Here is a 19,915-nt window from a genome sequence, read left to right as displayed (position 1 = left end):
AGTTTTGAATTTATTCTCCAATAGGCAATGAAGTATACAAGGTCTTATGAAGGAAATACTGAGTCCCTGGAGTCCTGTGGCTTCTTCCACAGTAACACATCCTGCTGTACACTTAGGGCAAGTGTGTCCTGTTGAAAATGGGGGTGGGGTTCTTCTCTGAGTGCCCTGGCCACCGCGGGCCTACAAAGCCCAAGCTCTGCTCCTCACTCACTGGCACTTTGATAACTGACTGGACATGTTAATGGGTATTTTAGGATTATAAAGGGTGAACCACAGCGTACTTAAAGCCCTTATGTGGTTCAGAGGTATAGTGCTGTCTTTTGTCCCCCTTTCCCTTTGAGGTACTGAAAGGATTAAAAGGAGAGATCATGATGGTGTCATGTTTTGGGGAGAATTTTATTTCTCAGATGGAAATTGCACTTTTTTTCTGAATCCTTTGCATTATTTAGCTGTAAAAGTTTGTTCAGTAACAGGCCCTTCATGGAATGGTTTGGGCAGGCCTGGTTGGGGCCCTGTCTCAACTTCCTTGGGGACCCTGGCTCTGCAGGTGTGACTCAGGGAAGCCACGCTTTCCCTGGGTGTGGAGTGAAGCTGCATTTGGGCAGATTGCTTCTGACCTTCACACTGGTCTGCCCCCCAATACATACAGACTGTGGAGTGTCCCATAGCTTCATTCAAAGGCTCTGTCTGGGTGCAGTTTCTGAGGGCCACACCTGCTCTCTCTCCTCCTCCAGTGTCAGAAGCTGTTGTGGTGGGTGCCTAGGTGTCACATCCCTTGTAGGTCCTGAGCCCTGCTCTGTCTCCACTCCCATGGAGAAATCAGAGGAAAGGACTTGCTTCTAAAAAAGGTATTAAAAAGATTAGAATCCTTAAGAGATTAAAGCAACATAATTATAAACATGTTGTATAAAAATGCAAAACACAGAAACCCTTCTCCCTTCTGCCTGATATGGGCTTGGGAAGTATTTGGGCAACAGAGCCAGCAAAGCACTCTAGGAAGTTATTCCTAATCCCAGGAGGAAGGCTTGTAGTGGCGAGGTCTGAAATTTCAAATGGGCAGGTTACATGTAGGTCATGATGGTTCCCTGCATCCTGAAGGGCCTGGGGACCAGGCCATTGAGGGTGATAGGGGTATTTATAGCACAGTCATTATAAAGGGAAGATTAGTGTGTATATAGGAAGGACATGCAGGCTGGGGTTGGTCAGAGGCCCAGGGAAAGGTGCTTCTGAGTGTGTGCCCTAAACCCTTCCCAGATACTGTGAACTAAAATTCAAAGAGTACAATAGAATCCAGGGGATGGGGAGTTTCTTCTCAGTATTTGATGGTTGCATATAGCAGAAGCTGCCAGTGTGGGATTCGCTGTCAGTGAAAGTGCTAAAGATTGGTGTCAGATGGTTTGGGGGGATTGGGGCCATTGTTATCTAGTCCCAAGAACAAAGACTTCCTCCAGAGTTAACTGGACTGGCACTAGTAGAAAATGATATTTTGTGTTTGTCCCTGATGGTCACATCATGACCTCTAGCCAGACTTTGGCATAATTGACTCCACTGGATTTGTGCTTTGTAAAGTCAAAGGCTCTGGGGGGGATAGGGGGATAGAATAGGGATGGGGAGGAGGTGGGGGTCAACTATGCAGCTGATTCATATTTGTTTTTCATCTGGGTTGGAAAAGCCTGGTATTCTTTCAAAATGCTTGACTGCACTTGTTGAGTTAAACAAGTCTTTGTGACTGATGTTGATTTGCCTCAAAAGTCCAAGTTCTGAAGCTTTTTCTCCTTTGGGGGCACATATGAATAGGCCGTGTTGATGTGGACTCTAAACTGTAGTTTTCTTGTAACTATTTTGGAATGATGCATATTTCTAATGTTTGTTACACTTGTACAGAGTATTGCTGTTGGTTGCTTTTTTTTTTTAAAGGAAAAAAATGGCCTGAAAATTTTTAAAAAGACATACACATACCAAATATAAAAAATGTCAACACATTATGTATTTGTTTCTTTCTTTCCAATCCCTCCCCCCACCTTTAATTTATATCCATACCATTTACCAAGCAATTTAACTGGCTTATTATATATCCAGCTGGGGCATCCTTAACAAGAACTCATTACCCTTTGGGATTTTCCACATAGTTTAATTTTCTAAGGCTGCCATTCTAAATACCACAGACTGGGTGATTTACACAAAAATAATTTATTTTTTCACAGTTCTGGAGCCTAAAGGTGAGAGGTCAAAGTATCAGCAGACCTCTTTCATTGCCTACCTTTCTCTCTGTGTCCTTTCAAGATCTTCCCGTTGTTTACCTGTGTCTAATGTATCTGATCTCTTCTTATAGGGTCTCCAGTAATGCTGGATTAGGATCTTACCCTTATTACCTCATTTTACTTTAATTATCTCTTTAAAGACTTCAGTTCCAAATATAGTTATATTTCAAGGTTCTGGAGGTTAGGAATTCAGCGAGTTTTGGGGGACACATTTCAGCCCATAACACCTCCAGGATGCTCTAGGGAAGTAGAGAGACTTGGAAGACATGGCTGTGTGTGCTCTCAAGGGGCTGAATGCATGGTCACAGAAGGACAGATGCTCACTCAGAGGCTTGCATGCCTTAGGCAAGTTCCCAGGATTTTTAGAGGGTTTGGGGAATCTCAGAATTGCTGGGATGCTATGGCAATGGATAGTTTTGAAATTTCGTCTTTTTGTGCACCAAGGCAGACTATGCAGATTAAGATAACTTTATTGTGAGACCTCTCTTGTTTCTCTTGCCTGAGACAAATTCATTTATTCAACAGTGATTTATTGAATGGCTTACTACTTACATACTGGACACTATACTTTGGTGTTGAAGGATCAGCAGAAAAAAAAGATAAAAAAAATCTCTGCTTTCTTGGAGTTTACATTTTTATAAGGGGAGAATGCACAAGCAACTTGTAAGCCAAATTTTCTGTATATGTTAAGAGGATGAAAATGTGGAGAAAAATGGCATTTCACATCCTGGTGCACCAAATTGTCATTCTCAAATGGCTGGCTCTGCAGTTAAAACATGTCAAAGTGGAAGATCTATGAGGTGCTTTCCACACAATTCCTGCTGTGGGGGTAGGTGAGGGAGACAGGAAGAGAGAGAGGGAAAGGTAGAAGAGAGGAGAGACATGGTTTGGATAGCAGTAATGTGCATTCTGAAGCCCATGGGTGAGACAAAAGTTGAATGGAGTTGATAGGTAGCAGTCTGACATGGGATATGCAAAGGAGGATCCTTGATTCAATGCCTACATGCTGAGAACCTCTCTCTCTCTCTTCCTATTTGCTTGCAAACTTATCTTGATCTAGGCCTTTGGCTCCACATTCTTGTAAACCACTTGTGAAACATAAAAGAGATCCTGATGGGACAGCCTGGTGTGGCAGGACTTTCCTCACCCTCACCCTCATTCTGGAATGTATACTCATCTTTATGTCCCCCTGCACCTGCTTCCAAATGAAAAACAAGTACAGGTTCTGGTCTAATCTGGTTAAGGTGGGCTACTTTGACTAAGTAATCTAAGTGTCATTGTAATCTAATTGCACTTTTAAAATTTCAGCCTTTTGTGTTTTTCTTAGGTGGTTATGGATAATTACATGCACTGAATGATTCTTGAGACATGTCATCATTCTTCACAATTTTCATGTCAATCACTCCCCATAGGCTTGTCCTGGGGAGGAACTTCTCGCTCTAATCCCCTTAAACTACAATAAAGCCTGCTCAGGGGTTGATGTTAGCATTATTCTTGACCTGTTTTTCTGAGATGACCCACTTTCATCTCTGAAAGTACCTTTCTATTCTAATAAGCTTTGCAGTTCTTAAACTTTGCTATCACTTGCCTACGTTTCATGTCTTGCCTGAATTATTCTCTTACCGGACACGAATCAAGATAACTGCACTGAATCTGGCAACTGAGCAGAAGTCCTGCCCTTAAGAAGGAGACACCTTAGAAGGCGGGGCTTGGGCCAGTGTGATACAGATGCAAAATGATTCCTAGCCAGGACTTACCAGCAGAAGTCTAAAGAGAGGGGTATCAGGGAGTCAGAGGGATTATGAGTGCAGTGGTATTTGAGCTGAGTTAAAGAAGTAGAATTTTAGCAGGAGGATTAAAATGGGGAAAGGTACAGGGCATGAGGGTGCGGGCTTTGGAGAATGGGAAGATTTTGGGGTAGATGGAATATGGGGAGTGTGCAGGGAGGGACATGATGTGTTGAGATGGTGGCACGTGATAGCAATAGGTAAGTGATTTAGGAATGGATTTGTTTGGCTAAAACTCTGACCTTTAAAACACTGCAGTGTGTGTGTGTGTGTGTGTGTGTGTGTGTGTATGGTGTGTGGGCATGCACAATTTTATCTTTACTATTTTCTTTGCATGGGAACTGCATGGTGGTCATGGATGACTGTAACATGGAAGGAAAGACACCACTAGACACAGAGGTGCAAGAGCTAATAATATGAGTATACGATACAGTTTGTTACACTGAGCAGGTCACACTACAGCACTTTCAGTAGGAGACACATTTCCCTGGCCTTTGACTCACTAGATTCTTAGTAGTTCTTGATATTGGGCAGGTCAAGCACCCCACTTGGTCTTGCAAGGCATTTGCCTGGCCACTCTTCCTTTCCCCCAGCCTTTCTGGAGACTGGCTAAATGTTGGCCAGCTTGCCAAGTGCAAAGTAACTAGTCAATTCTAGTACATTCTTGAGTCACTTACTATGGAATACAGGCTAAAATAAGGTCAGTTTTCCCACACACAGTATCCCATGGCATGTCCAAATTGAACCCAAGGACAATTTTCTTAGTCACTCTTCAGATTAGGCAGAGCAAAAAGCACAACATGGAGCTGGAGAGGTTGCAACAGTGTGATTGTGTCACACTTGTGTTCTCCCCTTCATACATGGAAATCCTAATTCTCAAGTGATGGTTTAAGGAGATACACCTACTGGGAGATGATTAGGTCAGGAGAGTGGAGGCTTCCCCTCTTACCACGTAAATACACAGCAAGATGTGTCATCTATGAACTAGAAGGTAGCCCTCATTAGACAAAATCTGCTAAGGTTTGTGGACTTTCCAGCCCCTAGGACAGTGAGAAATTTCTGTTGTTGATAAGCCATATAGTTTATGGTGTTTTGTTACAGCAACCAGAATAAATGAAGGTAGCAATGGTTGTGGTAGTGAAGATGGAGAGAAATGGATGGATATGAGACATGATGGTGGTGACTGATGGAGTACCTCTCCCCTGACTTTGATTCTAGGCAAGGCTTTGGTAGATGAATGTGTGTGAAAATGACAGCATTAGTCCTGAACCTAGACCATAAGAGAACTCACTTGTTTTTATTCACTCTCTTGTACTACAACCATTGCCATAAAAGAACCTCCCCTGGGCAGCTGTTGCCCTGATCCTGCACACCCCCAATGAATCTGTGGTGCACAGCTGCCCCAGCCAAGGCTAGCCAGACTTTATCTTGGAGCAGAGAGGTACCTGGTCCAGGTCTCTCTAGGTTAGTTGGCCCTTTGCCAACACGCACACCTGTGAGATAAGTTTATTCCATGAGAACCTATGAATTTGGGGTTGTTTGCTATGTAGCATTTTGTGGGACAATAACAAACTAAAATACTTAGCTTTTCAGCTAGTAATTGGTGGTACTGGGATTTGAATCAATTTCAAAGCTGGTTTCTTGGCTGTATCTTAATAGAGTTTAAAAGTTTATTTCTTACACAGGCAATTATGAACAGAACCTGGAAGTATCTATCACGTTAGATAAAACAGTAAGAAATTTTCCTACTCCTTGATTCTAGAGGCCATTAGTAAGGGCTTAGTTATCTGTCCTGGACTTCCTATGGTGATAACACTTGGGCTGGTGGTGGGGCAGTGTCCACACTCTTCCTGTTGTATCAGAACAAAACTGTCCCAGAACTCTTCTGGGACAGAAGAGAAACTTGAACACCCTGGCTACATTAAAACATACCGCAATACATGTATGTTAAGGAGAGCTCCAGAACTGACCACTGCATAAAAACAAAACCAAACTTGTGATGCTTTCACTATTGCTTAATCCACTAATTAGGTTAAAAAGGAGACCACTGAATACTGAAGTCAGGTATTTACTAAGTAGTGTTGGTTTCTACTAGTCAAACTCAGCCCTCACAAACCAACAGCTAAGCCAGGACAGTCTTTTTTAGCTCAGTGTCCATTAGGAGTTTGGTACATTTTCAATTAAAGCCTTCATTTTCCCTGTAGACTTCAACATATGTGGCCCAAACAATGCTGTCTCTGAGGTAGCTGCTGATTCAGACTTTGGAACTCCTTTTTCAACTTCACCTTGGCTATTGCTTCAATACCGATAAGCGAACTTCTTCAGAGCCTCTGCTATGAGAGCAGCAGGGTCAGTAGCATCCACTGGCTTAGGCTTTACATCTTGTTCTGACCTCTTGACAGATCGAAGTTTTATACTGTTCATATCTTTAAGGATCTCTAGCATATTTGGCATGTCAGGTTTCTTTGGGTTGTTCTTGGTCAAAGTCTTTCCAGCTGGGCTTTTTGCTCTTTGCTCTTTAATCAGATCAATAGCAGACACAGTTTGGTGGAGTCCTGGTGTAGGGGGTTGTGGGGTGGAGGTGGAGGGAGTGGAGGAGGTGGTACTGCAGTAACAGATGTGGTAGAATCTGCAATGACATTTTGTTGCTCTTGCAGGGTTGCAATTTTGGCAATCTGAGCTCTGAGAGCAGCAAGTTCATTTTCAAATACACAGATCGTCTGCAGTGCTTCTTCATAAGCCAGTGCTGTAGTCTTCAGTGGAGGCTCTTCTTGAGACAAATTTGATAAGGAAATTTGCCTGCTTGGGGACATCCTTATGGGGTGGCTCTGACCCAACCTCTGTCCTTAGTCTTGTTGAACATGTTCCTTCTTCTGTGGCTACCCATCTGACATCAGCAAAAGATGCCACTGTTTCTTCTCCTGGGTGGTTGGGACCCCATTCTGTTGCATGGCTGGTAAGCTGAAATTGAACTCTTGGACAGTGAATCAGAGATAAGTTAGTACCAATTTTCCTTACAATGCTTCAAGATGAACCATATGGCTTTCCAGACCAAAGTACTGATTGCATGCTTGCTCCAACTTGTTGTAAAACCATCCTCATCAGACACTTAATCCAGCCAAGCATGTAGATGGCAAAGTCTTCCCAAATTTGCATTTCAGATACTTCAGGCATACATAGCAGTACGTGTCAATAAAGCGCAGTCCGCTGCGCAGCAGCCGGTACCTTCTCCAGCTGCTCAGGCTTCCAGCTAGTTTGACTTTTTAATAATTCTTTTTTCTCTTTATTTCAATCAACTCTTGCTTCATCTCTTCCTGACTTTTTTTTTTTTTTTTTTTGATTCTAGTGTTTGTGCTCAGGGCCTTGTACTTGCTAGGTAGGTGCTCTACCACTTGAGGCATGCTGCTAGCCTTTTTGCTGCAGTTATTTTTTGAATAAAGTTTCATGTTTATGCCCAGGGTGGCCTGGACTGCAATCCTCCTATTTAAACTTATCCATGCCCAGCATTTATTGGTTGTGATGGGGTCTTGCTAACAATTTGCTTGTGCCGGCCTCAAAGTGCCACCCTCCTGATTTCCACCTTCCTAGGAGTACAGGTATGAGCCACCATGCTCAACTTCTTCCTGATTATTATTATTATTTTATTAATTTATTTTCCATTTTCATTGACATATATTATTTGTACAAAGAAGTTTCATTGTAATATTTCCAAAAACTTATAAATGTACCTGGTCAAATTCGCCCCTCTATCACTCCCCCTCTACTCTTCCCCCTCCCTCTCTTGAAACAATTTCAGAAGGTTTAATTGTTCTGTTTTCATACATTCACACACCCCATCCTCTTCTTCCATTCCTCCCTTCCCGCTGGTACCCACCAAGAAATAGAACCTGTTTTACATTCCTGCCATTTATTTTTAAGGACTAGATTCTGCTCATGAGAGAACATGTGGACTTTGTTTTTCAGTCTGGGCTGTCAGATTCATTTAACATGATGATTTTAGTTCCATCCATTTCCCTGCAAATGATAGAATTTCATTCTTCTTTATATCTGGATAATAAGTACTCCATTCTTTATATGCCACATTTTCTTTTATCCATTCATTGATTGATGGGCTGATTCCATATTTGGCTATTATGATTAGCACTGCTATAAACATGGGTGTGCAGGTATCTTGACTGTATGTTGACTTGCAGTCCGTTGAATATATGACCAGGAATAGTATAGCAGTAGTTCTATCTTTAGTTTTTTAAGGACCCTCCATGTTGGTTTCCATAGTGCTTGCAGTAATTTACATTTCCACCAACAGTGGATAAGGGATCCTATTTCTTCATACTTACCAGCATTTATCATTGTTAGTTTTCTTTTTTTTTTGATGACAGCCATTCTGACTGGGATGAGATGGAATCTCATTGATGTTTTTATTTGGATTTCCTTTATGGCTAAGGATGATGAACACTTCTTCATGTATTTATTAGCCACTTATACTGCTTCTTTAGAAAACTTATTTATCTGCCCATTTATTAATTGGTTTATTTATTCTTTTGGGGTTAAATTTTGTGCTCTTTATGTGTTCTGGATATTAATCCTTTATCTGATGAATAGTTGGAAAAGATGTCCCATTTTGTATATATTTTTTGATTTTGATAATTGTTTTCTTGCTGTACAGAAGCTTTTTAATTTGATTCATTCTCATTTTTCAATTCTTGTTTTTATTTTCTTAGCAATTTGGCTTCTATTCAGGAAAACATTACCCATGCCTATATCCTCAAGGGTCTTCTCTGTGTTTTCCTCTAGCAGTTTCAAAGTTTCTGATCTTATGTCAAGACCTTTGATACATTTGGAATTGATTTTTGTATGGGGTAAGAAATAAGGGTATTGTTTCAGTATTCTGCATGTGGATATCCAGTTTTCCCAATACCACTTATTGAAGAGTCTTTTTTTTTTTTCAATTTAGGCTTTTGGCATCTTTGTCAAAATCAGATGACTGTATCTGTGTGGGTTATTTCTGGATCTTCTATTCCATTAATTTACATGTCTGTTTTTGTGACAGTACCATGCTGTTTTTGTTATTATAGCTCTATAGTATAACTTAAAGCCAGATAATTGTGATTATCTCCAGCATTGTTCTTTTTCTTCAGGATTGCTTTGGCTATTTGGGGGATCTTTTGTGATTTCAAATGAATTTTTGTCCTTTAGTGCATCATCTGTTAACCAAAGAGATTAGGTTAATGATCTACACAGTCCTTTCAACTCTACAATTTCTTTGATTTTTACTTAGTATTTAACTGAGAATACAGGAACCAGATAGGGAGTCTTGTTGAGAAGAGTAGATTCCTGTGTCAAGCCATAACCTTGGGCATCCTTCTGAGTGGTGAGCTCTTGCAACACAGGGAAAAAAATTTCCAGAGCCTAAGGAAAACTTTCATGTTCAAGTCTTTGTTTCAAGAGTTCTAAGAATAATGGGTATTATCCTAGGAATGTAAGTATTTCCCTATTTAGATGACTTCTCAGATAGATGAGAGTGGGTAAGAGACTCCAAATCACTTTGTGATCTGGGACAAGCCACTTTCCCTCACTTAGTCTCAGTATTTGACTATAAAAGGGAGAGGTCTAAACACAGACTGTGTTGAACTCCTTTCTGTCAATTAATTTCTTGGATTCCATGTAGTACCACTTTGGGATACAGAGTGATTATGATAAGGAGGCCTTTGTCCTATGATTTGAACTCATAGTGCTAGGTTTTCTAAGCTCTCTCTAACTTATTGTTTTGTCCTTGTCAGATATCTTTCCCTAGTGCCTTATGTTGACATATACCTAGTCAGTGTCCAGACCATCATTTACCTGGCTAGCCTACAGGTAATCTGTGACCCAAGTGTGAGGGTTTTAGTTGGAAAAGTGCTGGAGGGAAGAAGAGGTAACTTGCTACTAATTGGCTTTCTATTAGGCATGACAGAAAGAGAAAACAGAGAGAAATATAAGTAATCATCAGAAAGCTTGACCCAATAACAGTTACTATTTATTGAGAGCATTCTACTTTCCAGGTAACCCTGTTAAATGCTTTTTGTGTTTTAGCTCACATTTAATTCTTGCAACAAACATACTAAATATAAATTCTTACTGTATTTGAGAAAATCTCTTCATAAGCATGCATGACATGTGAGTGGTGAAGCTAAGAGTGGACTTCAAACTGCAATGCTCACCCTTTGAATCATTTAGACCAATTCTGCGGAAGGGAAAAGGCAGCTCACCTGAGTCCTTGTGTTTTTCCTCATTTTGTCTACAGGTTTGTGAACTTGGAACTCTCCAACACACTAAAAGACAGGATACTTGCCTTTCTGGGAGTCATTACCTCTGAATTCAAAATTATTCCACCGGATCATCTGATATGATTGTATTATTTCCCCTAGTGTATTTTAGAAAAGTACCCTAAGTCCATATGGTAACCTTCTCAACATAAAGACTCAGGTATGATGTGTGCACCAGGATAAGAGTGTTGGCATTCTGAGTGAGAAATGTCAGGAGATGCCAACAACTGTAGAGCTTTCTAAAATTCAATTCTGCTGGCCAGATAGCTGGGAAACAGTGGCAATTTCTGAGTAATATGAGCAGAGGGAGTCAGAGGAAGATTTTTTAACCTCAGTAAGAAGCATAGATTGGGGAACAAAGATAGCAGACACTGGGGGATACATGGATCATCTAATAGCCTACAGTATTCCTCACATGGGATGTTCTGCCTGAAGATGGTGACTGCAGGAAGACAGAGGAAGGACCTGATGAAATCCATAGGCTGTGGTCTTGTGTAAACCTGAGATTTGGAGGAGAGGCAACTCTCCTGACTACTGACTTCAGGTGTCAAGTGTGAGGGATGGAGAGATGATAGTGCGGCTATGAGACCCAGTGTGAGATTTATCAGGTCACCTCTGTTGTGAGATAATGACAAAGACCACACAGCTCAGTCTTACTAGCTTCAGCTTGACTCCTGTCCAAACCTGTGCCATGGGATGGAAGAGGAAAGCAGACCCCTGAGTCTCACAGTCTGCTCCTGGGCCCCTGTGGCTTCTTAGTCACTGATGATCCAGAGAAGGTGAAACTTATACATTGCTAATAACTTGAGTTTTTTCATAATACTCTTCCTAATCACAAGGAGGAAATAAGAGGATTTGGAAAAATTATTTTGCTTTTGTTTTTGTACTGTGGTTTGAACTCGGAGCTTTGGGCTTAGGTGCTCTATCATTTGAACCACACCACTAGCCCTTTTTGCTTTAGTCATTTCTTGTTAGGTAAGCACTCTTACTCTTGAGCCACTCTGCTAGCCCATAGTCATTTCCTGTTTATGCTTGGTCTGGCCTGGACTGCAATTGTCCCTTTCTCTGCCTTCTGTATAGGTAGGGTTACAGGGGTGACCCACCAAGCCTGGCTTCAGAATTTTGAAAAGTTTTATAATGGCCAGGAGTCTCAGTGCCACTTCTCTAAGGCACTGGAGTGGCTGTCCTTCTTCTCCCCTGAAGTGTGGTGATTTTCTTCATCTCTTATTCCAGATACTGAGGTTTCAGCCTTGGTTTCACCACTTCTTAGCTATGTTTCTTTAGAAAAGATTCTACACGAATTTGAATCTGTGTTGCCTCACTTGTCAATTAGTTATTTACTTCAAAGAGATAAGGAAGAATTAAGAAGGGATGACTGTGTTTACCATATTCTAGTACAGAGAGGATCCTGAATGGAGGGCATCGGTATCTGTGGTTGTTTTGGTTGTTTTGGTTGACAATGAAAGTAGTGAACATCAGGCAAGCACATGTTCTAGATTTTTTTCTGGCTACCTGACTTTTCTATAGCTTTGTGGATCTATTTGGATGCCTCATTTGTTTCTATTCCTCTGATTGAATAAGTGAGCCCCCACCCTGCTTCCTCTCTTTCATTTAGTTGCTGTTTCTTGGTGACCCCCATTTAACCCAAGAATTCCCATGTTTTTTTCTCCATTTTTAACCAGGCACCTTACTGAGTGTTCTTTCAGCAGACTTTCACATTGTATGTTTCTTCAGATTTTTGCTATGAGAGAAATTGGAGCACATATATTTTTTTAGTTTGGAAGCACAAGAACAAGAAGAAAAATTTAAGGAAATAAGAGACACTTCAAAATTTTTTTTCAGTGCTGGATGGAACCTAGGGCCTTGCACATGCTAGGCAAATTCTCTAACTCTAAGCTATATTCCCAGCCTCGAAATAATTTTAAAAACAGTGATAATCTTGAATGTTTTCTCTACCATGTGTCACTAATGTTCTCTCTAATCATATGAAGTTGAAGGCTTTATGGCACCCTTCTTTTTATTTTCCTATGTCTTAAATTGTCTAGGTTCTTGGTAGGTGCTACATAAAACTTTGTTTCAAATAATCATATTAAAGAAATCCTCATCTCTACTGACAAAAGTGTCTGATATAAAAACAAGCAACATGGTGAATTCCCATATATTGTAGTTTAACTATTGTTTGGCAGTGAGTATATCCTGAACAGCTTCTAGTAGTTCATGTAGCTCTCAGATATCAAAAGTTCTCAAAATAATTAAAAATGTATGAAGCTATGATATTGGGCAAAAATTGAGGGCCTGATAGAATTAAGAAGCTTAGATATCATTCATAAAAATACAGAAGATTCTTTTCAGAAAGGGAGAAGTTTCAATGAGATTGTCATTTCTGGGGGATAAATGGGGAGAAGAAAGGATTCAGGAACAGAATGACACTTGGAAATCTCTAACAAAACCATCATAAGAAAACACTGAGAATAGGAGAAATGTTGGTCATGAATACAAATCATAACTAATACAAAAATAGTGATTGCTTTGAGTTTGGTATATTGAAGTAAGATATTACAAACAATAACCACAATAAGATGTGGTAGTTGTAGTGCTAGGAGGCTTGGTTAATCACAACTTCTGAGAGTCTCAGTTTTCTCACGCACTTGTGTTTTGGAGATCATGGAGTTTGTGAGATTGACTTACTATTGTCTCACATAGAGTGGGCTCACATAGAGCACCAAATGAAACACGTGTACTATGGGAATGAATGAATCAACAAATCAGTTAGATAATATGTGTTCTTCCAACCATTCCAAAAGTCTCAAAAGGCAAGAGATTATGGAGAAAGGCTTTAAATTTTTCCTTTTGGTAATACTGGGGTTTGAATTCAGGGCCTTGTGCTTGTTAGGAAGGTGCTGTACCACTTCAGACATGCCATTACCCCCTTTCTCTGAAGGTATTTTTCAAATTGAGTCTTGTGTTTTGCAAGCCCAGGCTGGCCTGTACCATGACCCTCTTATTTATGCTTTCTGTGTAATTGGGATGACAGGTGTGTACCACTTTGCCCATCCATTGTTAAGATGGATGTCTCATAAACTTTTTGCCTGGGCTAACCTTGAACCATGATCCTATTTGAATCCCTTTTATTTCATTTTCTTGCCTTATGCTCTGGCATTCTTATGCTAAGAATTAATGCACCATATTGAATAAGAATGGGGACAGTGAACACCCTTGTCTCATTCCTGGCTTTAGAGGAAATGGTTTCAATTTTTCTTCATTTAGGATGATGTTACATATAGATTTGTCATATATATCTTTTATTATGTTGAGGTATGTTCTTTCTATTGCTATTTTCTTCAGAGCTTTTATGCTAAAAGGATGTTGAATTTTGCCAAAGGCTTTTTCTGCATACATTATGGTGATCATGTGATTTTTGATCTTGCTTCTGTTTATGTGACATATTATGTTTATTGTTTTGCATCTGTTGAATGAGCCTTGTGTCCCTGAAATGAAACCAACTTGATTATGGTACCTGCTGTTTTTAATGTGTTGTTCAATTTGGTTTGCAAATATTTTATTAAGAAGTTTTGTGTCTATGTTCATTAAGGAAATTGGTCTATAATTTTTCTGTGTCTTTCTTGAGTTTTAATATCAGGGTAATACTGGCTTCGTAGAATAAGTTTGATAGTATTTCTTACCTTTATATTTTATGGAATAGTTTAAGGCATATTAGTGTTCGTTAAAGGTCTGGAAGAGTTTGGCAGTAAATCCATTTGGTCTTGGGTTCTTCTTTTAAGGAGACTCTTTATTACTGTTTCATTGCTGTGTGAATTTTCCTCTTTTGTGTAAAATTTATTTAAATCTCTTCTGCAGTGCTCACCATGTCACGAATCCCCTTAGTTTTAGTTTATCATGGAAGGGTTTTATTTCCTCTTCAATGATCAAGGATAGCTTTGGTGGATGCAGTTATACAGGTTGGTAGATGTTTTCTTTTAGGGCTTAGATATGTTATTTCATGTTCTCCTGGATTTTACCATTTCCATTGATAAATCTGCTGTTGTTCTGATGAGTTTGCCTTTATATTTCATTTGGTGCTTCTCTTTTGCAGATTTCAACGTTCTTTCCTTGTTCCATGTCCTTAATGTCTTAGTTAAAATATATTGTAGTGAAGTTCTTTTCTGGAGTTTCTGTTTGGAGTTCTAAAAGCTTGCTGTACCTGGATGATCATCTCTTTCTCAAGATTTGTGAAATTTTCTGCTATTTATTTTATTGAATTTGTTTTCTGTGCTTTTGCTTGTACCTGTTATCCTTCTTTTATGGCCATGGTTTTTAGGTTTGATCTCTTAATGGTATCCTAGAGGTCTTGTATGTTCCATTTGTGCTTTCTCATTTTTTCAGTATCATTGTTTGAATGTTCTAATTCATTTATCTTTTTATTTTTAAAATTGTATCATTTTTACATTTACTCACGTGTGTATACATTGTTTGGGCCACCTCCTCCCAAACCCCCACCCCACTTCTGGGGTAATTCACCTATCTTATCTTCAAGTTGTGACATTCTGTCTCCTACTTGATCCAATCTATTGGCAAGGGTTTCAACTGGATTTTACAATTGATTTATTGATCTTTCTGGTTTTTTTTGGTGGCACAGAGGTTTAAGCTCAGGACTTCATGCTTGCTAGGCAGGCACTCTATCACTTGAGCCATGCCACCAACTCTCAATTTGTTTTTTTCAGTATTTTTTGTATCTTTTTTATTTCTTTTTTAATATCCTTCATTGTTTTCCTAAGTCTATTCAGCTGTTTATTTGTATTCTCTTAGAATTCATTCAGGTTTTTTTTGTGTGCTTTTTTGACTTTTGTAGGAATCATGTTGCCTTAGTTTTTCAGGTTTCTTGTGTTTATGCATTTGCATTTGCATATTTTATTCCAAATGGTTTTAGATTTTAATCACCTGTAGTATTCTCAATGTTAAGGAACTTTCTAATCACTGGACTAATTGTATAGTCAAATATTCACTCATGTGCTCAGGGCACTATGCCTGATCCCCAGCACCACTCAGAGGGATGAAATCTAGCTAGATTGTTTTGTAGTTCCTAGTATACAGATGGGTGATGCATATGGGTTGAGGTCAGGGCTGGTCAAGCATAAATTGATTGCTTCCAGGATGCTTTCACAAAACTTACTTTTTTAATATTGTCATTTTCATTTTATTATTGCTGTTCACTGATTAAAAATCACTTAAGCTTCCACTTACTTTATTTTAAAGGGACTGATTGCTATACTGTATAAAATCACAATTAAATATCATTATAGGTAACTATTGTCACTTGGTTATTTTTGGTACAAAAGTATAAGAAAAGTGTAAAATAAAATTTCATTGAATTGATCCTAGATTGTAATGCAGAACTCTGTGAAGAGGAGAACTGATGGATGTAGGTTTAAGGAGGCCTTTGTGCTGTGATTTGAGGTTGTAGCAATAGGATTTCCAGGCTCTCCTCACTTATTATTTTGTCCTTTTCAGATGTATCTTCCTAGTACTTTATGTTAAAGGCTAATATTTTACCTAGTCACCTGTCTAGAACATCATTTACCTGCCTATAGTTTTCCATGCAATCCATGGATTACCTTGTAATTCATGACCCTAGGGTGAGGGTTTTATTTGGGGCAGTGCTGAAGGGAAGAGGAAGTAACTTGTTACTCCTTCTTTTAGACAAGGGAGAAAGAGGAAGCAGAGAGAAGTGTAAATAGATTAACATAGAGTATGAGCCAATAATAGTAATATATATTGAGAGCTTTCTCTTTTCAAAGAACCCAGAAAAGTGCTTTATATTTTATCTTATCTACATTTCAAATATGTCAAATATTTGGCTACCATTTCAAATATGTAGTATTATGCTATTAAAAATCTCTGTGATCTCACAAAATCATCTAATATGATTGTAGTAATTCTCCTAATTTATTTAAACAATATCCTAAGTCTGTTAGGTAACCTTCTCAACATAAGGACTCTGATATGATGTGTGCACAAGTGTGAGAGGTTTGGAATTCTAAGTGAGAAATGGCAGGGGCTGCCAAAAGACTCTGTGAAGGGTTCTAAAAGTTAGGTGGAGATATTTAGGTGTGCTGGCCAGGTAGACAGGAGACAGTGGTATCACTATCTGAGCAGAGGGAGACAGAGGAAGACTTTATAACTTCAGTTTGAAGCATAGATTGAGGAATGAAGAGAGCAGACACCTGGAGACACATGGATCATATAATACCTGCAGTAATCCTCACATGGATGTTCTGCCTGAAGATAGCGACTGCAGGAAGACAGAGGAAGGACCTGGTGAAGTCCATAGGCTGTGACCTTGTGTAAATCTGAAAGGTGGAGGTGAAGCATGATCTAGAGCTGACTTCCCAGCCTCAAGTGTGAGGGACGGTGAGATGATAGTGTGGCTATGAGACCCAGTGTGAGTTCCTCCAGGTCAAATCTGCAGTCTCGGTAGTGCAGCTCTGACCCCTGTTCAAACCTCAGCCATGGGGTGGAGGAGGCAAGGCAGATCCCTGAGTCTCACACTCTGCTTAGGACCACTGGACTTTCTGGTTGGTGATGATCCAGAGATGGTGGAACTGAAACATTCTCAATAACTTGATGGTTCTTATAATGTTCCTACTATTCACAAGAAAGGAATACTAAAAGGATTTTGATAAGTTGGCCATATATTTCAATTCCATTTCTCAGATGCAGGGAGATGTGACTATTCTCATCTCCCTTTATTTGAATCAGCTGGGGTTTCAGCTTTGGCTCACTCACCAGCTGTGTTTTTTTGGGGGAAGATACTAAACCCAAGTCTCAGTTTCCCCTCTATCAATTAGCTTCATTTCTCCAAGAGGTAAGGAAGAGTTAAGTAGAGACATCTGTAAACATTTACTACAGTTTAGCACACCACAGTAGATCCTGAATGAAGGAAAGCAGCTCCTGTGGTCATTCTGGTTATGGAAATGACCATGAAAGTAGTGAAAATCAGGCAAACACAAATTCTAGTTTCCTTTGTGCCACCTGACTCTCCTGTAGCCTTGTGGTGCTGTTTGGTTACCTCATTTTTCATAATCCTTTGCTCCAGTAAGTGCGCCCCACTGTACTGCCAATCTTTATTTACTTGCTCTTCTGGGTTGCCCCCTTTTAATTCCTTCCCTATTTCCTCTCCAGTTTTAACCAGGTATGTTACTGAGATTTCTCTAACCTTGTATAACTGTTCAGATTTTCACAATGAGAGAAATTATGGATGCATTTAATGCATTTTAAAGATTTTTAAGAGCACAAACATAAAAAGAAAAAATAAGGAAAATAGATACTTCACAGTAATTTTTCTTTTTAATACTGGGGATGGAACCCTTGCCTTTGCATATGTTATGCAAGTGTTGTACACTGAAGTAATAATTTAAAATACTGAAAATCTTGAGTGTTTTCTCCCCCTCATCCCATAAGTGTGCTCTTTAGACATGTGAAGTTGCAATCTGCCTGAGGGTAGAGCCACATTTCAATCTCTTTTACTATGTCTTGAATTGTCTGTATTCTTGGGAGGTACTTCATAAAACTTTGGTTTTAGATAATTGTATTAAAAATCCTCATTGATTTCTAAAAACAATGTTGCCAGTAGGAGGTGGAGTAAATAAACACAAAAAATCAAAGTGGTGAATCTCCATATATTACATATAACTCACTGATAGTATATTCCAAACACCTTCCCTTTGTTCACATAGTCCCCAAGGTGCCAAAAATTCTCAAAATAATTTAAAATTTATAAAGTTGTGGTTTTGGGCAAATTGTAGGCCTGATAGATTTCAGAAACTTATTTATGCAAATAAAATATCAAAGATTCTCTTCAAAAAAGGAGAAGATTCAATGAACTTGGTATTTCTGGGGTGTGTGTGTGTGTGTGTGTGTGTGTGTGTGTGTGTGTAAGGTGGTGAGTTCAGCACCAGGTGGTAACCTGGAAGTCTTTTATTACAAAGGTACTTAGAGTAAATATTGAGAATGGAAGAAATGTTAGTAATGAATATAAATGGTTATTACTAGAATTGTTTTTATAGATTATTTGAACTAATATATTATAAACCATAACAATTTTAAGATGATCTGGTTCTAGTCTGGGAGACTTGGTTATTTCAGATTCCATGAGTCTCAGTTTTTCTCACTCACTTGTATTTTGGAGCTCATGGAGTTTTTGTGAGGTTGCCTGACTAACTGTCTTGCATAGATTGGGTTTGTGAACACCAAATGAAACACATTCACTATAGCAATGAACAAATCAGTCAGGAAATATGCATGAAAGGATATTATCAACAGGTGACTGCTAAATAAACATGAAGGTTTGATGTTATGCCTGTGTTTGCTTTGTCACAGGACTCTTCTTGAAGATCCCTCTTCTGCAAATGGAATCCCATGCCACTATAAATAATGTGACTGAGTTTATTTTCACTGGCCTTTTCCAGGACCCAGGAGTGCAGAGAGTGTGTTTTGTGTTGTTTCTTTGTGTGTACCTTGCCACAGTGGTAGGCAATGGCCTCATCATTATGACGTTCAGCTTCAGTAAGAGTCTGAATTCCCCCATGTACATCTTCCTCAGCTCTCTGTCCTTGGTGGAAATCTGTTCCTCCTCTACTGTTGTCCCTAAACTCATCACTGACTTTCTTGTCAGGATTAAAACCATCTCTCTAAAGGGCTGTCCAAGTCAGATCTTCTCTTTCCACTTCTTTGCAGTCACTGAGGTCCTTTTGCTTGTGGTGATGGCTTATGACCGTTATGTGGCCATCTGCAAGCCTCTTCATTACATGAACATAATGAGTCATCAACTGTGTCACATGCTCGTGGCTGGGTCCTGGTTGGGAGGCTTTTGTCACTCCATTATTCAGGTTCTCATCACCATGCAGTTGTCCTTCTGTGGTCCAAATATGATTGGTCACTATTTCTGTGATCTCCATCCTTTATTTAAGCTTGCCTGCTCTGACACCTTTGTGGAAGGGGTTATTGTGTCTATCAACAGTGGGTTAATCTCTGTCTTCCCCCCTCTCTTCTTGGTGTCCTCCTATGTCATCATCCTGGTTAACTTGAGGAACCATTCTCTTGAGGGAAGACACAAGGCCCTTTCCACCTGTGCCTCTCACATCTTGGTTGTCGTATTATTTTTTTGACCTGCCACCTTCATCTACATGAGACCCTCATCTTCCTGTACTGGGGAAAAACTTGTGGCTGTGTTCTACACAGTCATCACTCCCATGCTGAACCCTATCATCTACACTCTCAGGAATGCAGAGGTAAAAAATGCCATGGGGAAGTTTTGGTCAAAAAGGAGAGCTCAGTGGTGGGAAAGTGATAAAAATGTCTGATTATTGTTTGCTCTTGAAATGACTTTTCTTTCATTGGCAATTGTAACAATGACAACAACCCATATTGAGACTTAATGTTATTGGTTCTGTGGTTCTTTTTAGTAATCAAGCCTCTTTGGTTTCCATGTACAATGTTCCGAGAACAGAAGTCGATGTTCTTCCTGACTCTTATGGAACTTGATTGACTCTGTCATGTTCACCAA

General features: G+C 39.5%; 1 protein-coding gene and 1 pseudogene across 1 annotated transcript; one reads left to right on the top strand and one right to left on the bottom strand.

The window, feature by feature from the left end:
- Positions 1 to 5,952: 5,952 nt before the first annotated feature.
- Positions 5,953 to 7,358, bottom strand: LOC141421690 (mitochondrial fission regulator 1-like; annotated as a pseudogene).
- An 11,400-nt stretch (positions 7,359 to 18,758) lies between these two features.
- LOC109678802 (olfactory receptor 4B1-like) lies at positions 18,759 to 19,712 on the top strand. The gene is given in 1 exon segment (XM_074055199.1): positions 18,759 to 19,712. A coding segment is annotated over 1 exon segment (954 nt).
- The last annotated feature ends 203 nt before the right edge of the window (positions 19,713 to 19,915 follow it).

This window comes from Castor canadensis, chromosome 1 (genome assembly GCF_047511655.1).
Source record: "Castor canadensis chromosome 1, mCasCan1.hap1v2, whole genome shotgun sequence".
Lineage (NCBI taxonomy): Eukaryota > Metazoa > Chordata > Mammalia > Rodentia > Castoridae > Castor > Castor canadensis.
The sequence above is the reverse complement of the archived record's forward strand: the minus strand, read 5'-3'. Positions and strand labels throughout refer to the sequence as shown.